General features: G+C 44.3%; 5 protein-coding genes across 7 annotated transcripts; 2 read left to right on the top strand and 3 right to left on the bottom strand.

Annotated features, from left to right (window-relative positions):
- Positions 1-76: 76 nt before the first annotated feature.
- On the bottom strand, positions 77-1,827 carry LOC6564395 (E3 ubiquitin-protein ligase RNF220). Its single transcript, XM_001989930.3, has one exon. The coding sequence runs from the start codon at positions 1,655-1,657 to the stop codon at positions 449-451; it is 1,209 nt and encodes a 402-aa protein (XP_001989966.1). The 5' UTR covers positions 1,658-1,827; the 3' UTR covers positions 77-448.
- A 196-nt stretch (positions 1,828-2,023) lies between these two features.
- LOC6563763 (transmembrane protein 47) lies at positions 2,024-6,548 on the top strand. Of its 2 annotated transcripts, none has more exons than XM_001989932.3 (6): positions 2,024-2,507; positions 4,377-4,452; positions 4,524-4,710; positions 4,779-4,928; positions 5,004-5,066; positions 5,131-6,548. In XM_001989932.3, the coding sequence occupies exons 1-6, from the start codon at positions 2,302-2,304 to the stop codon at positions 5,289-5,291; spliced, it is 843 nt and encodes a 280-aa protein (XP_001989968.2). In that variant the 5' UTR covers positions 2,024-2,301; the 3' UTR covers positions 5,292-6,548. The 2 variants fall into 2 exon arrangements, with proteins under 2 accessions (XP_001989968.2, XP_032593518.1); XM_032737627.2 differs by lacking the exon at positions 2,024-2,507 and adding an exon at positions 4,187-4,284 and having other exon boundaries at positions 5,131-6,537.
- Positions 6,549-7,902: 1,354 nt separating this feature from the next.
- LOC6563764 (endoribonuclease Dcr-1) lies at positions 7,903-15,381 on the bottom strand. The gene is made up of 6 exons (XM_001989933.2): positions 14,441-15,381; positions 12,792-14,335; positions 12,433-12,729; positions 10,773-12,345; positions 8,525-10,659; positions 7,903-8,462 (listed from the first exon to the last, which is right to left on the bottom strand). The coding sequence occupies exons 1-6, from the start codon at positions 15,243-15,245 to the stop codon at positions 8,052-8,054; spliced, it is 6,765 nt and encodes a 2,254-aa protein (XP_001989969.1). The 5' UTR covers positions 15,246-15,381; the 3' UTR covers positions 7,903-8,051.
- A 141-nt stretch (positions 15,382-15,522) lies between these two features.
- Positions 15,523-17,716, top strand: LOC6563765 (vesicular integral-membrane protein VIP36). 2 transcript variants are annotated; one of them, XM_032737628.1, is made up of 6 exons: positions 15,523-15,727; positions 15,831-16,278; positions 16,379-16,494; positions 16,567-16,764; positions 16,827-17,156; positions 17,219-17,716. In XM_032737628.1, exons 2-6 carry the CDS (start codon positions 16,152-16,154, stop codon positions 17,423-17,425), a joined length of 978 nt encoding a protein of 325 aa, XP_032593519.1. In that variant the 5' UTR covers positions 15,523-15,727; positions 15,831-16,151; the 3' UTR covers positions 17,426-17,716. The 2 variants fall into 2 exon arrangements, with proteins under 2 accessions (XP_032593519.1, XP_001989970.1); XM_001989934.2 differs by having other exon boundaries at positions 15,585-16,278.
- Positions 17,707-21,429, bottom strand: LOC6563766 (adenomatous polyposis coli protein). The gene is made up of 2 exons (XM_001989935.3): positions 18,290-21,429; positions 17,707-18,231 (listed from the first exon to the last, which is right to left on the bottom strand). Exons 1-2 carry the CDS (start codon positions 21,215-21,217, stop codon positions 17,860-17,862), a joined length of 3,300 nt encoding a protein of 1,099 aa, XP_001989971.1. The 5' UTR covers positions 21,218-21,429; the 3' UTR covers positions 17,707-17,859.
- Positions 21,430-21,637: the final 208 nt, after the last annotated feature.

The following is a 21,637-nucleotide window of genomic DNA, read 5'->3' as shown; positions in this document are numbered from 1 at the left end:
AACACAATGAAGCCTACACAATTTGTAAATAGGCAACAACAAAATTTCGAATAATGCTTTAAATGTTTATTGTAAGTTACATAATGCTTATTGTTATGTCACGTATGATAATCATAGCTGCTATATAAATAATATGTAATGGTTGTAAAGCTAAATCTACAAAATTGAACTGAAAATGAATAGTCTTGTCCCGACAAGACCAAATAGAAAAGTTCAAAATAAAACTAAGAATAATTTTCGAACGTATTGTAAAAAGTCCCATGAATGTGGGTCGCTCGAAAACCATAAGGTAAGCACTATTTTTGCATACAAAAAATACGATTTTGTAATATTTTAGTTAAGAAAGAAGAATATGTGGAATAATATTCTCTTAAAGAAAAATACACAGAAAATAATAATTACAAAAGTGCCATCTGCGTTCAAATCGAGCGACTACTGAAGTTGTCCATTATAGATAAATGCGTCTTAAATCTTTTGGGGTTGTTATGGAATTGCATTGAGGGCACAGCTTGCGGGCGCCGAGCGTCTGCAGCCAGCACTGCTCGCAGTGGACATGCCAGCAGGAGACGGAAATGGCGGGATTCTTGTAGTCATCGATGCAGATTAGGCACTTCAGCTTGCTCTGCGCCTGCTTCTCGTACAGACGCAATCGCGCCTTCAGCGATTCAATAATCTGCTGTTGCGTCTGCGCCAATTTGCTCGCCTGCTTCGATGTGGATGGCTCCAGGCTGACGGCGTCAGTCTCATCCAATTGTTCAGTCGTTGTTTGCTCGCTGGAATGATTGGCGGTGCTGCTGCTTCCGCTGCTGCCACTTGGCTTGGGCGTTGTTTCGTTGGAGGAGATGAGGCGGCGCACATAGCTGGTGACATCCGCTTCGGCGATGGCTCCCTCCTCAGCATCGTCGCTGGCCAGCGGTATCACATCCGCCTCGCCATATTGCGTCGGACCATAGATGTGCGTGTCGTCCTCGTCGACATTGACATCGTCCTCGTCCTCCGTCGCCTGCTGCCCGCCATTATACTTGATGGTCTGGCCCAGATTCAGTGCTCCATAGCCGCCCTGGACGAGTGTTGAGACACGTATACGCTTCTGTCCCGCCCACTCGTACTCCTCATACTCATCGCTGTCCTCGTCATCCTCGCTGGACTGACGCTCGTTCCCCCCGTTGCGACTCGTACGCAGACATTGATTGACGTGCTCATGAATCTCTGCTTGTGTGAAATTCTTGTTGCACACCGGGCAGCTGCAGTTGGCTTCAGTGGCAGCAGTAGCAGTCGTAGCTGGTGGTGGTGCTGGTGGCGGCATTGTTACAGGTGGTGCTGGCGGTGGTGCTGCCGGCGGTGGTGGTGTTGGTCGTTTGCGTGTCCGTTGCCGCTGGCGGGATTGTCGATTGCGTTGCACACGCTGAAAAATGCTCCACGGCCGACGCTGAGTTCCCTCGGCCGCAGCTGGAGAAGAAGCGGAGGCGGTGGCTGTTGTGGGCGAAGTTGCAGCCGAGGATCGCAGCTGCATGCTGTGCAAACGTTCCATCTCCATTTGACAGTGATCGGCGACCTGGCTGCGCTTGATTTTTGCATCGCAGGTGGGACAAATCACATCCTCGTCGCCGTTGGCAATTTGGTAGTTTTCGGTGTTGGGCACCGTCTCCGTTGCCATTGTCTGTGACAGGAAATAACAGTGGGCAGCCTGCCGCAAACACTGTGCGCCACTATACCCCTTATTTATCTATTGTTTTTGGCTTGGATTTCGTTTAGAGACTCAGATTTAAACTTGGGTTTTTTTTTCGCCGAGTGAAACTAAATAAAAAACAACAAACGCGACGCTGAACCAGTGATGTGACCCATACAACTATCGATATAATATTGAGTTCTCGTGCTGCTGGCGCTGCCACCTGTCAGCAGTCGGGGATGTGCTAAAAAATACCAAACAATCAGCACTTCCATTTTAGTGATTGTCAACCCCTCTGCAAATAATTATTTTTATTATTTTGTTTATGTTTAATGTAGAAACGAAAAAGGAACTCGATGAACTGTCTTATTAAAAATGTGAAAGACGAGCGCTAAGCGTGAGCAATAGCAATAGCGTAAGTGAGAGTTGATTCCAAAAATACACAACGATTGTAAATACAACAACGCCAACGCCATTTTCACAGCAGACGAAAGTGAAAAGCTGGGAAAACAGAATAGAGAAAAAGCAGTGCATTATTTTTCACCCAAATCTGTGTCACAATTGAGGTTTCCTTTAACAAGCGTGTGTGTGTGTTTGTGTGCGTGTTTTGATATTATAACGTTATTAGCAAGATGTCGGAAAAATTTCTAACTAAACAACAATACCCACAACAACAACAACAGCAGTCGCAGCAAGGCAGCATTGGCATCTTGAATAATAAAATGAACGTCATACCAAATTACACCTTGAGCGGAATGAGCAACTTTGATGCCGAATCTCTGCCAGATTATTCAGAATTTGATTCCGAATCGGTAACTTTGGACTATTACAAGGAAAGGTATTTAGCAAACGATGAACATGACAACAACAACAAATCGTAATTTGTCTGCCTTTTTGTTTTGGCTCCGTTTCACCCTTAAAGTTCTGTTACTGCAGTTTTATAGTTGTTATTGTCTATTTTCTGCCCTCATTTTGTTCGCTTGTGTGTGCTATTTTTTTTCTTTTCTCTAATTTTGCTACTGATCCTGTTGCCATCCGCCATGCACACATGCTCAAAATTTCGAATATTTTAAACAACATGCGAATTATTTGAGTTTCTCTCATTGTTCGGCTAAAAATAGTGCAGACATCTCTGCTGTCTGGCCTCCGTCTGTGTAATAGAATTTGCTATTTTCTCTCTCGCCATTCCAAACCCCTCCTCCCCAATTTCTTCAAATGTCTGTTGACGTTTGTTCGTACGTACATGCATATATGTGATGTATTTATGTATTTATAAATAAGTGAATTCTTGACAATTACTAATGCATAATTTGTGTGTGTACTGAGTCCATTGAGAGTGCAGTTTTACGGCTGCTTCGACACTCCCAGAACACCCCTTTATCATCCAATCATTCAATGGCTTCTCTTTGTGCTGCCCCTTTGTATTTGCCCTCACTCATTGTCAATATTATAGTTTAGTCATGGAGATTGTAAAGCATTTCTTGGCTGTCAATAATTGATATTTTAAACGTAAACAGAATCTTATTCGATTTTTATAATTATTTAGAGTAATTTAGTTTGCTTATTTTACAAGAGTACTCATATTCTTTTTATCATATATGTGTCACTATTAAAATTTGATTGTTCAATATGCAATTCATAAAATATAATGATTTCCTTATTAAATATGTAAGCTATTTTTATGATTCTCTAGAGAAGATCTGCAATGCATAGCAAATGCTTTACTATTATTTTACGGGTATACTATGGAATATCTACATATATTTATATATATACAAAAAAAAAAAAAACAATTCCAAAACGTGAAATCTTTATATATGGGTTTTCGAAATAAACGTTATTTTGAATAATTTCTCAAAATTGAAAAAAAAAAAACAAAATTTATGAACTTTAAATTTTGACAAACTAGAAAAACTGAATTTTTATGAATTAAATGCAAAATTTGTTTGAGCCAATGCTCGAGCTCGAGTACATTTGAAAATAAACCACAATTTTGCTGGCAAGTGTCGTTGGGCGTTTTGATTATCAAAATTATTGAAGCGTTACAAAAAGCATCGCAGCATTCAGTTAGTTTGATATGCCTTTTGTTGTTTTGGGCCAATTTGTAGTCAGTCAACTTGTTCAGTTGTTGTTATCGAGATAGGCGTAAGATATTAGAAAACGCTACAATTTGTTATGTTTGCATGTTGCTGCTATGTTATTTTCTCAGCTTAATTTGGGATGCGCTTGTATGCTTTTGCTTAAGTTTATGTGTATGTTTTGAGTCTCATGCCTATCAGCTACTAATCGAATGTTACCAATTCTATTTCTTCCCCATGCAATCTGATTTAACCAAACCAACAAACAAACAGATGTTGAAAAGGCTGCCGCCAACATTTTGAATTGAAACGCAAAATTATTATATAGCCGCTGTGCGCTAAGAATTAAGCAATAAAACGCCAATTGAATCATTAAATTGTTATATTCCAAGCCAGAGTTATTGTTACTCCCCAATATATATATATATATATAAACTATATACATTTAGCAAACTAACCAAATAAAAAAACGCATTTGAAACGCATTCCAATTCAGTATATTGTGCGGGCAGACGTTTTGCCTAATTAGATTATAAGGTAAGTTTTGAGCAACAGTTGCAATTGCACAAGTATTCCCGAATTTCATGCAACTAACTTAGGTGAAATCAATTTTTATTGCCAACACACAGTGTTCTGCGCCCCGAACCGGACAAAATGGCGCCGACTACGACAATTGAAACGATTACAATCACAAGGCCGCTCAAGGTGCGTACTCTCAAGAAATTCTCGTTTTGAGAGGCAGCTGCTCAATTAATCCCACTTTATCTTATCTGCAGGTGATTGCATTTATTTGTGGTGTCATCGTTGTAGTACTGATGATTATGGCACTGGCCTCCACAGACTGGCTGATGGCTGCCGACTGGCGTCAGGGTCTATTTGTGCACTGTATTGAAGAGGAGTCGACGCAGCCACTGCCATTCAATATACAGGACCCACCCGGCTGCTATTGGACCCGCGATATTGGTACTTGGACCATAAACGAATAACATATATTTTTCAATCAATACTGAGAATCTTTTATTGTTGTCCAGGGTACATCAAGGCGACCGCAGCGCTTTGCATTATCACATTGATAACGGACGTCATTGCCACAGTTCTAACTGGACTGGGCTTGAGGACGCAGAATCACAATCTCAAATATAAATTTTATCGAATAGCAGTTCTAGTAATGCTTGTCTCATGTAAGTGTTTCACTCACCCCAAACAACATACAAACTGCATACAGAAAATATATTTAAAATTGTACTTAATTGCAGTATTGGCCGTGCTATCCGCTCTAATTGTATATCCAGTGTGTTTTGCAGGCGAACTCACAATCGGTAAGCAGCAGTTGACCTTAGCTGCTTTCGTATGCAATTAATGTATAATTCATTTTATATATAGCGAATCGACGCGTTTGGGAGTTTGGTTGGGCTTATGGAGTGGGCTGGGGCGCAGCCATTTTCTTGTTTGGCGCCGTTGTCCTTTTACTCTGTGACAAAGAATCTGAGGAGATCTACTATAAGGAAAGGAAAATTGTACATGAAAACCAAATGCGCGCCTAGGCAAGGCCGCACGACCTGCCTGACGTCGTTCTTTAGACATAAGCATCTAGCAACCAATACACAAAGACACACACAGACACTCACAGACGTGTATAAATATTGATTTGACTCAGACTCAAGAATAATTAACTAAATCAAAACAATAATTCTCAGCAAACAAATTTGTTACAATTCCGATTACGTATATCATACCCATGTTAAACCAAAACGACAACAAAAACAAAAATCTGTAAAGCGACTTCCTTATCCCCATAGTTCTGGATATTAGTTTCGATACAATATGTTTTGTTTATGTTATTTGTATTAAGTTGAAAGGTAATCTCCCAAAAACAGCTATACATACGAACACTTGCGCCTCTCATTGCATCCCATATATAATCGAATATAATCTTGAAATCGTGTCCAACCTATTACCTACCTACCTACCTATATAAATACATATTTAGGAAAACATGCATAATCGCAACTTTTGTCAGCCAATTGTTAGTCAGTTCCTTGGCATAATTGTGACAAATGCAAATCAAAATTGTACTTTACGTACTTGTAAACATATATACGAGGACAAATATTCAGATACATACAAGTCGTATAGCTAGAAAATTAGCATAGAAATTCATAGCTGTTTACCCATGTAATCGTACCAGATATGTGTGTATATAACCTAACTATACTCCAACATTCAACACCCTACCCCAAACCAAAACGAAATTTCGACGATATTAAAAAGAAAACACACACACACATTTTTGTTTGCTAAAACTTTAATAATATTGATATGACCACATAATTTCGTTACTAGGTCGATAACAGTCATATATATATATTTCGAGAACCCTCAAATGAGCAGCTTAAAATTACCGGTTCCGCTATACAATATCATATTTTAAATTTCTTCTTGATCTGTACCAAAATGAGTTGGTCAACTTTAATTTATTTTGTGTTGTGTGTCAGCTCTACTCTTATACCTAATGTACTCGAAATAATATGTATTTTAGCTACACACCTTTTGTATAATACTTAAACCGTCCCGTCTACCATTCAGTTCACATTTAATAATATTAAGTTAATCGCAATATTTTGAGCTCTCTCTTAAGTTGGCAGCTTGTATTTTTTTAAGTACAATTGTAACAGCAGTTTAATTTATTATTACATTTTATTTTAATATTGTACATTTGCCTTGAGTTTAATGCTTTCTACTTGGATACATATCACAGTTTATTAAAATAAATAAACACGTTTCTGACCACTTTTTTTTTAGATTGTGTAATTTAATTATTTTATTTAATTATTAAAACATCACACATTATTACATAAATACCTACATATTAGTTAATTTGTGTTCTAATTTTTTTAAAAGAGTGTATCATTTGTTATGTTCATTCATTCATTCAAACATAACCCCGGAAATATTCTCAGATCACTGTTTTTATTTGATTTAGTTTCATTTAGTTTCCCTTCGCAAAAAAAAAACGACCTTTGGCAAAGCAAATTAGAAAATGATTAAACAGAGTTTTAGATGAATAAAAGCAACAATAAAGTTGAACGCGACGTAAATTACAACAACACAAAGATAAATACACATGCATTAACATTCATTAATAAAGAAGACATTGAACAAATCGTAGGCAGGAACGTGCGGTGAAAAAGAAAAGGAAAAACGAAACGAAACGAAAAACAAGAACAATTAATAACGAGTATGAAATTAACAATTATACCAAACATTTTTAATTAACTAAACTATACTTAAGTAAGGTTAAAGTATGCAACTATTATTAAAAACACAAATTCAACATATGTAACTAACGAAACAATTATATAGTATACTCAAATGTGAACTTTTATGAAACGTTACAATTTTTTATTGCGAAACGAATGCAAAATTAGCAATTAAATAACACACATTCACACACATCCAACATAAGATTTATTAATTTTTCATAAACATATTATTAACAAATCAAAAGATTGAAAAGCATCACAACTTTTATGAATCATTAATGAAATTATTTTATATGGCAACAAACAAGATAACTTATCCAACCTAAAATGTATTGCTAGTGATCGTATATTCAATAATATTCACTTAGCCACATACTATTTATATACAAATTATGAATCATGAATATGAATTTATGTATTACAGCTATCAAAAATGTATTTAACACCACGAATGTTTAGAAATTTCATACACCCCCCATACTATCATTATCTACTCGGTTTTATTGTAAATATTTCGGTCAAACATTTCAGTTCGCATCTAATCAAATCAACGAAACGATTGTTAACCACTAATTAACATTTCCCAAAATGCATATAGACCATATATGGAAACTAGATTTAGTTTGTCATTTCATATTCCAAATCTATTCACATATGTACCAACCAAATACATAACCCATTAATTTATAGGACATTAACAATTTTTATTCAATGAACTTTATTATATTTGGGTGTTGACGGCTTTCTTCTTTTTTTTTTTATTATATTAAATTCATTCTTGGAAAAGACTTACCTTAATTTATTCAATTAAATACGCAGCTCCACAGCATCCATTGTGTTGTATGATAAACTATTGGTTAGCACTTGGGTAAGAAAAAAGAGGCTGATCGTATCTTGGTTTATATTATGATTTTAATTTAAAAATACTACATAATAAGTCGATATGGAAAAAATCATGATTATTGGAGCACTTATGCCGTACATATGTACATATAGCTACTACAACTATAAATATTCACAAAATGGCACAACGCCGCATCTTTAGTCTTTTTTGGCAATTAAGCCCTGCTTCTTCAGCTGTCGCAGCGCACACTTAGCTGCTGTGCATTTGGCTATGCGATAGTTTCGTCCAATTCCACGGAACGTGCCCTTGCAGAAGACATCCACAGTGACGCGTACGCGGCGACCGTCTGCCAGCTTCTCTGGCTTGCCGAACTTGGCCGTTTCTGGTTCGAGCTCGAGCAGCTCGCGAATGGGTGACTTTGGCACAGAATTGCTAAATTGTTCTATCTCCGGCTTCATCATGTTGCTGTATACCCGCCACACCACATCCAGCGACAAATCGGAGTCAAGAAATATGGCGCCGGCAATCGATTCGAATACATCGCCCAATGCCTTGGGCACCTCAACATCCTCGGCATCATCACATTCCTCCTCCGACAACAAATAATACTGAAAAATATTCAAGACATATGGTTTAACAATTTAACCAATTTATATATTCAATTTCTCACCTCTTCACTTATGCTGTGACCATTTTCTTGTTGAATACGCACAAAGCGATCAATGACATCGTTCAGGCCAGGCGATAGGTGCCGGAAGTACTTGTGGAAACCATGTCGCACGGCCAATGATGCAAAAATGGTGTTATTCACCAGCGCCGATCGCAGATCCGTTAGTGCGCCTGGCGAGTGCTGTCGTGGATCCTCGTACAAGTGCCGCGTTATCAGATAGTCCAAAACGGCATCGCCCAAAAATTCGAGTCGCTGATAGCAGTCTGTCAGACGGTTGGGTGTGTAGCTGGCATGCGTCATGGCCTGCAGTAAATAGGAACGATCTCTAAATTTGTAGCCCAAGCTAGCCTCAAACTCCTCAAAGCCGCTCAGCAGATGCTCCAACTCAACCGTAGCATTTGGCGCGAAATGCAATAGCGGACTGCGTGGCGTTGGCCAAGCACCATATATGGTGACCATGTTCTTGGCGTTCGGTTTACTGGTACCAGGCGCACGTCGCTCATCGTCAGCTGCTGTTGGCACCAATTTGTAGGGCAGGACACGCACACCCAGCCAAGCCATGAAAAGAAGCGCACCACGTGGGCCACATTCGATGAGATAGGCACCAATTAGGGCCTCCACGCAGTCGGCAATCGATTTGTCCGGTATGCTGTGCTGTGAGACTAGATTATATGGAATGAAGCAACTAAAATCGTTGGTCTCATTGGAATCGTCTAGATTGGCATTTGGTGTCATCTGTTGGGCAATCGCAGGTTGCTCTGTGCCGGCGGCTAGTCCCAATGCCACGGCCTTTTCACGCACCAGCTCACAGATCTGCACGCTGTTTAAGTTCTTAATGTCTAGCAGATCAGCCAGTTTCCAGTGATGCGTCGGTATCTTTGCCTCAATCAAAGCCTTCTCCAGCTCCTTGGGCACATAGTAGCACGGCGGTAGCCAATTGTCATGCGGCTCAAATTTCGTAGCTATCATATATTCGCCCAGCCGCTTGCGTCGACCCAGCCGATACAGATTCAGATTGGCCACCTGCTTGGAGCGCAGATGACTCAGCTTGCCCTCGTGCACATTCTCATATGTCATGTACAGGTATGTGGTGATGGCATACTTTAGGAACGAGTCACCAATTGTTTCCAGGCGCTCAAGATTGATGCCATCATTGGCATTCGACATGGTTAGCGCTTGCAGTATGATACTGGGACTGGGACCGGGATGTCCCACCAACTCCGGCTGATAATCAAAGTTGAAGTCGCTAATGCTTGCGCTTGGTGATGCCTTCTCTGTTTCGGTGACAGCTGGAGCTGTATGCTTTGCTACCGCCTCCTGGAATTGCAGACTGACCTGCTTATTGTCCAGATTCAGATGGTGATGATCGTTATAGTTATCAAAGCTATCGCCACAGCCCAACACGCTGTAGCTTTCAGTCTTGTTCGGCTGCAACCACTGTGCGTTCAGCTCCACCAAGTCAGCGAGATGCAACGATATTTTGGTGTCCAATTTAGCCAGTATTTGTGACTCTGCCACGTAGGGCAACAGCTCCTTGAACATCTCCATTTGCAACGAAACCTCTTCCTTGTCAGCTTTCGATAAGTTGCCATCGGTGCGCTGCAGCGCTAGCTCCTCTCCGTATGGCACCAGCATTCCACAGGTCTCGATCTCCGCCTTGAAGCGCACAATGGATTGCTCATAGTTGACGCTGGGCTTATGCGGCGCTTGCTCAAAATTATAGCCGATGAGCAGATTCTTTGTCTGTTGATATTGGCGCTCGTTAGCATTGGTCGCTTGTATGATGGACAATTGCTTCTGGCGCTTCTCCACTTCTTGCGCTGTTTCGATGGTCTCCGCCTCATTCTTCGATGTGAACTCAATGCGACCGGCGATAATGTCATCCGTATCATCATCCTCCGAGCTATAACGATGAATTGGCCCCACATGATCGTCATCGTCATAGCTAGAGCTTAACGAGTTGTCCGAGTCGTAGTAGCTATAATTGGGCTTGTTCTCTGCTTTTGTTGCATTCCCCTTGGCGGAGCCACCTTTTGGCTTACTAGTTCGCTGATGTCCTGGCGCTGACTGCTTAAAGGCGCTACTGTTGCTCACGTCCCAGAAAGTGGGCGATCCATAACGCGTCTGCTGATCACCTGTACATGAAATTGAGACCTTGATTAACAGGTTGAAGTAAGGAAATAAGTATTGCCAACTAAGAATGTTGCAGAATTGAAAACATGAAAATAAACTAGAGTCCCAAACTTACAGAATTTCACATTGGCGGGTAGCACAGGTAGGTAGTCCTCATCATCCTCCTCATCCTCGTCGTAGCTGGCAATGTCGTCAGCCATGTCATTCGACCAGGTGCCAATCTCGATAAAGTCATCTGCACTGTTCAGTTGCTCTTCGCCTTCGATAACCAGCTCATTGGCGCTCTTTTCGGTCTTCTCAATAGGCGTCTCCTTCGTCGCCTCCTCTGGATCAGCGTCGACTTTACCGACTGCCTCTTTGCTGCACTGCTTCTGCTTGGATTCGCGTGATTTCTTCAACACCTCCGACAGACTCCAGCCAAAGTCCAACATGGGCCACTCGAACTGCTCGTCGTCGATCTGTTGTCGACCCAGGGCAAGATCGGACGAAACCTGCTTGCGTATGTCGTCGGCGAGGAGCAGACCATTGATGCGATACAGAATGCAGGGCAGGCAGACGGCTGTGCGCCAAAGGGATGCAGGAAACGGATGCACTGTGCATAGCTCAGGGACTAGAATCTGTTTCTGTTCGAGATTTTCGCGTTTGGCGCGTTTCGTTTCCTCCGAACTGGTGGGCAGCGCCACACCCTTACGATTCACATATCGTGGAGTGAGAAAATTTAATCGCGCACTCGTATGATCGACGTCCAGCAGAGGCTGTGCCGTATTCTGTATTGTGAGATTGTATTTAACCAGATAGTAATGCTTGAAGGTGCGATAATTGTCGCCGGGGAAACAGCTGAGTGGCGACAGATGCGGACAGATTTCGGCCACATAAAAGTATTGAGGCTGGTCCTGATTGCGATACCAGGGCATAACAACAGCGTCCTGGAAACGTTGCGCCTCAAACGCCTGCTCTTGCCGTTCTTCGTCAGGCACCGGCTGTGGCATCATGTTGCCGGTGGCCTGTATGAGCTCCAGAAATTTCCAATCGATGAGCCGATTGTCCCGCTCGGCTCTAACCGTTGGCACAATGAACACACAGTTTTCCGTTGAGTCCGGATCAAAGAGCATTAGAAACTTTTGCAGACGCAGCACATTTGTAAACGTATAATTGAGGAATACGTTGATGCAGTCGATCTGTGCGCTAGTCAGCACAACACGCTCGCGAGCCAGCTCCAGCGATACCTTCACCTCACCGGATCGTGTGAATATGGAAAAGGCACTCAACTTGGGTATTCGCTTCAGTGTCAGTATGCCGAAGCCCTGCTGCGCCTCCTCCGGCGGATAGATCTTGCGACCGCGAGTGTTTTGCTCCTCGGGTATCGGACACTGCAGCGTTAGCTGAATGAAATACAGATAGCAGGGAACATCGGGCACTGGACGGCAGTCACAGAACTCGGACGCAATGCGCTTGTAGTAGTATTGACGTCGCTTGGTGGTGCCTGGTCGTGGCTCATCGTTTTGCTGCACTATCTGCTCATCCTCTGGCTCCAGATCGAAGCACTCCCAGTCAGGTTCCAGCGCCCGGAAACCCTCCTTACCTATCGGCTGCAACTGATCATCCAGTTCACCGATCTTATGCAACTCGACGCATGCCTGGAAAGCCGCCAAACGTCGCGCCAGAGTTTGAGTGGGCATCGGAAGACCCTTTAAAAAAAAATAAATTAATGAGCAACATTGCAAAATGGGGGAAACAAGGCGTGGATAACCGGAAGTTTGTGCTGGTATACGTACAACAATATCGTACTTTAGCGGTGAATTAATGGGCAGGCGTAGAGTATATTGGTATAGTTTAATTCCCTGCCGTTCGGAGGACGCACAGCGCCACAGAGCAGTCAATTTGGTGAAAGTGTCACTGGGCAGACGGGCGCAATACTTGTTAACCAACGCAATAGCTGTGCTCAGATCCACAGAGGCAGCCGTCGACAGCCCCGGCCTGGGCTGATAGGCGGCCAAGCAGCATGTGAAGCGGTCTGCCTCTCGCTGCTCAGCTTCAGTTGGTTCCGTATTGGCGCATTTGGAAAGCAGCATCTATAGTTCAAGTTATTATTAAAGACACTCAATTACAATAAATTAAATTCGATTTGTGTTACCTGCTCGATTTCGCGGTATTGCGCCATTTGATGCACCAGCGCTTGGGTGGTAGATGTCAGACTGTCAGCCGACGCGGAGATAGCGGCAGCGATGGGTGTGGCAGCATCTGGTAGTGCGGTAAGCTCGCATTCGAATCGCTGTTTAGGTCTGCGCTCGGCGCTTCTGTCACTGGGCGTTGTGTTAGTTAAGCTGATGGCATCATCGCTGGAGTTGCCGTTCTCCAATAAAGTGGGCATCTCATCCTGAATCTCTTGCAACTTGATGTCGCACGCGGTCGGTGGTTGATTGCTGAAGATCTCCGGATTAAGTATTTTTACCGTGCCACGAGCAGTACCAAAGGTGTAGGGATCCGAATGCAGTGAATTGGGCAATGCCGAGTCATCCGAGTCACTGTCCACTTCCAGTTGTCCATCATCGCTTGGAGCTGCACAAATGAATCGATGCGATTGCTCATTTAGCTCCACGGAGCCACCGGGCGCCACTGCAATGGGCTCATACCTGGGCGCCACTAGCATTATGTGGTAGGCCGGTGCGGCTCGTGCACGTCCCTTGCACTGAACATAACTTCGGTATGTGGTGGGCGGATCCCAGCGCACCACCAGATTGCACTTGGGCACATCAATTCCCTCCTCCAGCACCGATGTGCCGATTAGTACATTGCAATCGTGCATACGAAAACGCTTCAGCACCTCCTCTTGCCGCCTGTGCTCCTGCTCAGCCTCCTTGGGCTCTGTGGCTGGATTGGCGATCCGATCTGTTGTATACTGGCAGCGCAAGAATTTGAGATCAGGATCACGTTTACTCATCTCCGCCAACAATTCGAATAACACGCGCGCCGTATGATTCTGATTGCAATAGATGAGCGCACACAGCGTCTCGCTGGAGTCGTGCTGGTAGCGATTGTGGCGGCGCGGATGGACACGCCTTCGTCCATGGGGCTGTGCTGTATTGGACTTGGATTTGGTTGAGGGCGGTGCTTGAGTCACTGCTGGTGCTGCCTTCGATTCGATGTTGTCCTTCTGCTGCGTCCTCATCTTCTCCTCCTTGTCTGTCGCTGGCAGCAGCTGCTCCAGATTGTGAACTATTGAGCGCGTTTCCACATGCGTCTCATCGAGCTGTTCGACTAACTGGCACTTGGATTTCAACGCTTGCGATAGCCTATTGAAATCCGTCTGCTCCACTTGATGACGCATCTTGCGCAAACCGTCCGCCTGACCATGCATCTCGGCCGGCTTGAAGCGCCTCAGCACCTTGAGCAGGCGATGCACCTTGGGACTAGAGTAACGCTCAACAGTGCAAAGTGGCTCCTCGCTCATTTGCTTCTGGAATGTTTGATCGCAGAGCGCATTGACCTTAACCAGCGCCGTGTTCACCAGACAGAAGAGCAGATAGTGGCGCTCGTGCGGCGTCTTCACCTTGAGCTTCTCGTTGCGTTGGTAGAAATGATGAGCGGCGCGCTGCGCACACCACGGCCCCATCTCAAGCAGCACAGCAAGCAAAGCGTCCAGAACATTGAGCGGGTCCAACTTCGGATCAGGAATATCTGAAAAATTCATTAATATGATGTAATTCTTTCTCTTTTGATAGTAGTTGGAACTTGAAATTTAATCCAGATATTGCACACAATACATTAAAAATGATCACGCACCCTTTAGATCCTCCATGAACTGATCAGTGCCGTAGATTTCGAACGGATCGTATCGGTGGTCATTTAGGAACGATTTGTGCGTAGTCAGTATATCAACTAACACGCTGGACAGCTGATCTACTTCGAAGGGCGCACACTGCACAATGTATTCCAGTGGCCTGGCGCAGTAGCGCAGCACGGTGACAATATCGCTGGCCGTCTCAATGCTACACAACATGTGCTGTTCCAGGGTATTGAGCATTGCGTTAAGTTCCTCCAGCTCGCAGCCGGCGCTGTGCAGTGGTCCTGCCAGCCCTAATATTCGAGGTCTATCACATGGCTTCGCAGGCTGTACGAATTCCTCGAAAATGGGTAGAACACTGCGATAGACGGCGCTGTCGTGGCAGTCCTCCAGGACGATGAGCTGAACGCTACTAAGCAGTATATCTCGGTTCTGCAGCAAGATCAGAAAGCTTTCCGGTTTATGTATGCTGACATGGTAGTCGGCCCAGCAGTGATTAAGGGGTACTTGTTGATCCGGCTGCTCCTGCCACACTTTGAGATCAGTGAGATGTGTGAGCATCGTGTACATGGATGTGGCTTCAGCATCAATTTGTGAGCTTAGGTATACGCTCATTTTACCGTTGCGACGTCCACGCCTGGAAAACTCCTGCAGCAGCTTCAGTGCAATAAACTCCTTAGAGCTTTTGTGACCTAAGCAAATGATTGTGTTGCGCTCGAAGGCCGAGGCCAGTAGCTCTACTTGGAAGTCGCGGGGCGTGAACACCGTCGTGTGCAGGTTGTTGTCGCACCAATGAAACGCCATGCTGACATCCGTATGCAACAGGCTGGAGTCGAATGCAGCTCAACTGCAATTGGAATTGATGTGTAATCCACAATGTGGAAATGCCGGCTCGGATGGTTTTTTGTACATAATCGATGTATCGATTGCGAATGCGATGAATTACCGATGTACAGATGCATGCGCACCAGCGTATCGAATCAGTGTTGCCGCTTTGGCTTTTTATCGGTTTTTGATTTTAATGTTTTCATGCTTAATGCCCTGTAAAATAGTTGCTTGAAATTTGTTTAAAATCACAAGCACACGACTGTTATATGACATATATGATATGGAAGATAGCGAACTGTATATTTTCTGATAAATACACTTTCATTAAGAATTCATTGCCGCCCAAATTACCCAAAACTTTTATTTTAAAATTCAACCTATCCGTTAAATTTATTTTGTACAATATTTGGCAATTTTCCTGGTCGATAATTTGTGTAATCGATAGTACGACATAAAACGTGAGAAACAATGTAATCGATAGATAATGTTATCCAGCAGCTGTTGTTCTGTTGTCATGTTAATTTTAATTTTATTTTGAACGTCATTCTCCGATTCTTAAAGGTTGAGTCGAGTGGAATAGCTAATCTTCATCAATCCGTTTATATCATATAAAAAATCAGTTATTCAGTTTTGTGCAATAATTAAAATAATAAAAGAACGAGCAACGGCAGATTTCCCGGGGGCCCACTGTTAATAACATTTTAGTCAATGTTAAAGTTTATGGGTGCCCATATCTGTATGGGTAACCAGTGCCAGTGTTCGACAAAGCAAGATAGCGAAAAGCAACCACTCATCAAACCGGCATTAGCACCGAAAAAGCGAGAATTATTCGCCCAAGCTTAAGACCAAGTTATTGTAGAGTAGACGCCAACGCATGCAAGAATGACGCGCACAAACACCAATTGCATCCTAGCACTTCTCGGCGCTCTCTTCGCCCTGGAGCTGGTGACGAGCTCCGAAAACAATGAGTACATGAAGCGGGAACATAGCCTGGTGCGTCCATTTCAAGGTATGACAGCGATGATAAGAAGGACGATGATGCATATATTGTATTACCTACGTGTACGATTTACTATAAGTTTTACGATGATTCGAGCATTGTTTCACAGGCGTTGGCGTTATACTCCCCCATTGGGACTTTCTGGGCAACACAATGGTTACCAGCAGCTATATAAGACTGACACCGGATTTGCAATCAAAAAGCGGTGCACTGTGGAATTATTCGGTATGTTGACATATCCGTTTATCCGTTTAATTTAGTAAATAATTGCTTCTATTGCAACTGCTACTTTCACAGCCTGTCATGGGACGCAATTGGGAGGTTCACGTTGGGTTCAAAGTGCATGGCAAGGGTCATGAGCTATTTGGCGATGGCTTTGCCATTTGGTATACAAAGGATCGAATGCAAACTGGTCCAGTTTTTGGCAGCAAAGATCATTTCTCTGGACTGGCCATCATACTGGACACGTACAGCAATCACAATGGACCGCATAATGTAAGTAACGTTATCCGTTAAATATAAAACTATTGAATTGAATTGAATTTTTTGGTTTTCAGCACCAGCATCCGTATTTGAGTGCGATGGTGAACAACGGCACCTGGAGCTATGATCATGATCGAGACGGCACCCACACACAGCTGGCCGGGTGCGAAGTGCGCTTCCGCAATGTTGACTATGAAACCTTTATTAGCATACGTTATGAGAACGATGTGCTCTCCGTTTCGACGGATCTAGAGAATCGAAACGAATGGAAAAACTGCTTTGTGGTTAACAACGTCGAATTGCCAACGGGCTATTACTTTGGCCTATCGGCGACAACGGGCGATTTGTCCGATGCCCACGACATACACACCTTCAAGTTCTTCGATATTGACACAACAATCACTGTAAGTGCAAATATAACATATAAAATATTGTTTTCTTATGAAGATAATTTAATTTGCTGCAGCACGAGGAGATTATGCGACGTAGCAATATTATTCCAAATGCCAAAACGTTTGAAGCGCCGCGCGAGCACAAGGATGATCCGAAGCCGGGAATGTCAAATGCCAAAATATTCTTCATATTGTTATTGGCAGTGCTGGTGACGGCGGGCGTGGCTATATTTGCCATATCCTATTTCAAGGATCGCAATGCGCGAAAACGTTTCTACTGAAGAATAAAGCAGGAACACCAACAACAGCAACCAAACCTAGGCATAGTCAATCAAGAAAGCATCTTGTTCCAAACCGAGCAACAGCTGACAAGTTGTCATGTCCTTTTTAACAGTTAATTTATATATTGAATGTACCCATTACGATATTTGTTCATAAGTTATCTAGATTATCCTGTTTCTGTTAGGTGTTCTATTTTTTCTTTTTTTACTGCAGAAAAATGTGAGCGTAGTAACTCCATATGTAAAGTAACAACAACGAAACAAAGGCAAATGGGCAATTGTTAAATTTAAGTGGAAAATTTTTAATCGAAAGATATAGACAAATTGAGACCGTAAGAATATTATTGCAGTGTGTACATTACATTAGAAGAAGGATTAAAGAAAAGAAAAGAAGAGAACCGACCAACAAACTGCAAACATTCTATTTAATTTGGCTAAACCCAGTGATGATGCTGACGATGATGCTGTCGACTGCCGGATGCGGAGCGTGTCGGCGACGGTCGAACCGTGGCCAACATGGACTCAATCTGGCGCACCTGATTGCTCACAAAACGATCGCTGGGCGGCTCATTGCGATCGCTCTCCAAATTATCGTTGGATTTGTGCATGCCACTCAAGATGCACTGCTCAAATAATGACTTCGACTGGCCATCGTCCAGTGAATCGTCGGAGCTGTAATCTGTCTTGGCGCCAACACTTGTATGTCGCCGGTTCCCGTTTGATTTTGGCAATGTGTTTGTAAGACTAGAGCTGGTGCTGGCACTGGCGCCACTTGGCTGCTGTCTGCAGCTGCCGGCAGCAATGGCCTGCAAAGGATCAGATTTGGTATTGACTGAGTAACTCATTATGAATGACAGCACTTACCTGACTCAGCAGATTGCAGTCATCATCCGAGTCCATTGACAGTGAGCTGAGCGAATCACTGCGCTTAGGCAGCAGCCGGGGCTCGGCCTCCACGTGAACAGCACTTCGTCGTGGCGGCAACTTTGGCGCCAGTTCTGCATTCCGAGGCAGCAGATCTGGCGGTTTCAATGGCACACGCACTGGACCCACATGCGCTGAGCCCACCGTCAAGTTGGACAGTCCCGAGATCACCGAGAAATTGCAGGGACTGTCCTCCACATAGTACTTGTTCATCTCATCCGTAACAGGCAAATAACTCGGCAGAGCACTGCCGCCGCATCGCATCTTCGAAATGGCATCCTCACTTAGCTCTGGAGCTTGTGGCATTGGTCGTGGCAGCTCATTGGAATTCTGATCATTTGCAGTGGACGCTATGGATAACACTGAAAGATTACTATTGCTGCCAGCCTTGGAGAGCAGCGCCGGAGTGTCCTCGGTGCAGTAATTACGCTGCTCATCGTTGCCATTGAGGTCATTTGTATTCGAGTTCATAATTGGAGTCTGTTCCTGTTGTTGTTGCAGTTGTTGTCGCTGCTCAATTTTGCGATCGCGATGTGGGGATTGTGGCATGCTCTGTGTGGGTGAATCTGGCAGCTCGGATGGCGAGATAACGCCACTCTGCATGCGACTGTATTCGCTGATGACTGAACCATTATCATCGCAGCCGATCGTCTCATCGTTTACCAGCGAGTCCATGGAGCTGCGTCTGGAGAACATCAGCGGTGTCTCCAGTGCGGAATCAATAGCCTGGCAAGCTGTTGTGCTTTGGCCATTGTTATTATTGCTGCTGCTGTTGTTGCTGTTGATAGGAAGGAGTGGTGCAGGTGCTGCAGTTGTGGTAGATGTGTGATTGGGCTTGGATACCGCTGACGGCTTCTCCTGCTTCGCGGCTGCTGCATCCATGAGGCTGGTGAGCGAATCAAAGCGACTGAAGCAGCCCGGTGTACCCTCCTCGCAATAGTTGATCGGCCGCTCACCGGGCTCCGGTTCAGGTGTGTGCACGTCGCCATCGGTGCGTTTATCAATTGCCAGATTCTCTAGTGCATTACTGCGCAAATTAAGTGTCTTGGGCCGCTCCACTTGATCGCTGCTCAAATCACAAGCTGATGCGGATTTGGCCAGCATTGGAGCTGTTGGTGATAAGCTGTTGCCCGTTTCATCCAATATAAGCAATATTTCGCTGCTGTCCTCCGTCGTTGCTGACTGTGACAGTGTCTGTGCCGCTTGAGCGGATCGTCTTTCCTTGTAGCGCACACTGAAATCCGTGGGTTGATCCAAGTCAATGGAGTTATCGAAACTGGGCTTATCCGGCTTGTGCTCGCTGTAGCTGCTGTACTTCATGGAATAGTCAATGGGCTGTTCCTCTGCGGGGGCATCATAATGAGTTTTAGCTGGAGCAGAGCTCAGTTTGCGCTGCTCGAAGGCGCTCTCGGATTTGGTGGAGTATTTGGTGGAATCCGAATCGGATTTGCCGGAATAGATGGACTCGCGACTCTCACATTTACGGGGCAACGTGTTGCTGTTGCTGCTGCTTGCAGTTTCAGGGCGCACTTTCTTCAGGGAGCCCGTAGGATTGCTGCTCAGCCGCATGGAACTGTAACGTCGTGGCAGTGTTCCCGCATGGTCGTTGCTCAGCTCCTTCGCTGGCAACTCGTCGCTCGTTGCCAGCTCCAGGGCCGTGCGATAGTTAACCAAATTCTTCAGAGCCGATGCGCTGCCCTCGGCGACCATGGAATGCTTTGAGGCGACGAGAGCACGCAGCAATGGGATGGCATTGTGATCGATGAGAAACTTTTGATCCTCGGGACAACGTGCGGACAGATTCCAGAGTGTGCCACACGAATTGCTGACAACTGTCTGATTGTCCGACTTCAACTGCAGTAATAAAATGGCCAAACAGTTATGCTGCCGCAAGATCTGGCGATACGACTCACAGACGGCAATGTGACTGGACACGTTGCGCAATATGCCGCCAGCATTTTCGACAATTTTCAGCGTCTTGCTGGGTCCCTCGTAGCTGAGCATCTGCACCAGAAATGCCAGCGCTCCGTCGACGGCACAAAACTCCGCTTTGTTCGTGCTGCAGTGCGCCGAGAGATTCCACAGGGCGGAGAGTATGGCCTTCAATGTGTTCTCACTCCTGTTGTGCATGGCAGCTAATGCCAAGGCCGTCACTGTGCCCAGCTCATTGAAGATAGTCTTCAGATGCTTATCGGCGCGCCAGGACAGATTACGTAGAACACTGGCCGTTGCCTGTAGCAAATCATCAATATCCGTCGCGGTTGAGTCGAGCTGGGCAACCAGCGCTTCCATGAACTGCTTCTGGCCACAGAGCAGCGATTTGTTGTTCTCCTCGCCACATGTGAGATTGGTCAGTGTCATCAGAGCATAGCGTCGCAGTAAATTGCATTGTTCTCTGCCCGATGCCGGACCGTGGACAGCATGATCGAGATGCACCAGATTTGGTATTGCCTTTAAGGCGCCCAGATCACACATCGTCTGGCGATGCTCCTCATCGAAACTGGCCTTCATCAGTAGCTTCATCGCTGCAAGCGGATGTCGTTCCTCATCGTCGGCAATTGATTCGCCACCGCTCTGCAATTGCGTCCGCAAAAAATTACAACTGTAATCATGTATTTGATCCAACAGACGAAGCACCTTCACCTCCCGTTGATTGCCATCGACAATGTTGTGCAGAGCTTGGCTGGCGTTCTTGCGTGCCGCTCCTCCAACGCTCGCACCATCATCGTTGTCGTGCAGTATTTTAACCAGCAGCTGAATGCAGTCCGAGCTACGCAATGCTGCACAGGTGTCGGCATTTCTTGATAGCTCCAGAAAGTTGCGCGTCAGTTCCAGCTGCTTCTGAGCGTCGCTCTCGTTCAGCGTCATCTTTACAAATGATTCCGCTTTTATTACTAGATGGCTTAGTACCTAAGCGAATTCCAGGTACTGCAAAATATTGTTGGTTGCCTGTTTTGCAAGGCTCTCTGTTAGCAAGCAGGTAGGCGCTATTTACGGTATTTCATTATTTATTTTGCTACAAAAGTCCCACAGCGCAGAAGCAACTGCCTTTGTTTGGACAGTTTGCTGTTACGTGCTATCGGTTTTGAATATCAACAGGTAATCGATAGATGTGCATGAACATGTGCGGCTGTAAAACATTGAATTTTTAGGGCTGCACAATCATCGTGTTCATGAGTGAATAATTTGAAAACCTTATAAATAAACATTCCTCCACAATTCTTTTTTATTTTTATGTTAAAACTTATTTTTAACATATATTAGACACATAGATTAACTTTTTCTTTT

The sequence above is a fragment of the Drosophila grimshawi genome, unplaced genomic scaffold, assembly GCF_018153295.1.
Source record: "Drosophila grimshawi isolate 15287-2541.00 unplaced genomic scaffold, ASM1815329v1 contig_311, whole genome shotgun sequence".
Lineage (NCBI taxonomy): Eukaryota > Metazoa > Arthropoda > Insecta > Diptera > Drosophilidae > Drosophila > Drosophila grimshawi.
The sequence above is the reverse complement of the archived record's forward strand: the minus strand, read 5'-3'. Positions and strand labels throughout refer to the sequence as shown.

What these genes read in the sequence shown, in the direction of transcription:
- LOC6563765 (XM_032737628.1), top strand. Translation starts at nt 16,152, where the DNA reads ATGACGCGCACAAACACCAATTGCATCCTAGCACTTCTCGGCGCTCTC. An exon ending in GTGCACTGTGGAATTATTCG is followed by an intron (nt 16,495 to 16,566) that starts GTATGTTGACAT and finishes CTACTTTCACAG; the next exon opens with CCTGTCATGGGACGCAATTG. An exon ending in ATATTGACACAACAATCACT is followed by an intron (nt 17,157 to 17,218) that starts GTAAGTGCAAAT and finishes AATTTGCTGCAG; the next exon opens with CACGAGGAGATTATGCGACG.
- LOC6563764 (XM_001989933.2), bottom strand. Translation starts at nt 15,245, where the DNA reads ATGGCGTTTCATTGGTGCGACAACAACCTGCACACGACGGTGTTCACG. An exon ending in GTTCATGGAGGATCTAAAGG is followed by an intron (nt 14,336 to 14,440) that starts GTGCGTGATCAT and finishes TGAATTTTTCAG; the next exon opens with ATATTCCTGATCCGAAGTTG. An exon ending in ACCCGCCAATGTGAAATTCT is followed by an intron (nt 10,660 to 10,772) that starts GTAAGTTTGGGA and finishes TTTCATGTACAG; the next exon opens with GTGATCAGCAGACGCGTTAT.
- LOC6563763 (XM_001989932.3), top strand. Translation starts at nt 2,302, where the DNA reads ATGTCGGAAAAATTTCTAACTAAACAACAATACCCACAACAACAACAA. An exon ending in TTGGACTATTACAAGGAAAG is followed by an intron (nt 2,508 to 4,376) that starts GTATTTAGCAAA and finishes GCCAACACACAG; the next exon opens with TGTTCTGCGCCCCGAACCGG. An exon ending in TCTAGTAATGCTTGTCTCAT is followed by an intron (nt 4,929 to 5,003) that starts GTAAGTGTTTCA and finishes ACTTAATTGCAG; the next exon opens with TATTGGCCGTGCTATCCGCT.
- LOC6564395 (XM_001989930.3), bottom strand. Translation starts at nt 1,657, where the DNA reads ATGGCAACGGAGACGGTGCCCAACACCGAAAACTACCAAATTGCCAAC.
- LOC6563766 (XM_001989935.3), bottom strand. Translation starts at nt 21,217, where the DNA reads ATGACGCTGAACGAGAGCGACGCTCAGAAGCAGCTGGAACTGACGCGC. An exon ending in ACTGCAATCTGCTGAGTCAG is followed by an intron (nt 18,232 to 18,289) that starts GTAAGTGCTGTC and finishes GATCCTTTGCAG; the next exon opens with GCCATTGCTGCCGGCAGCTG.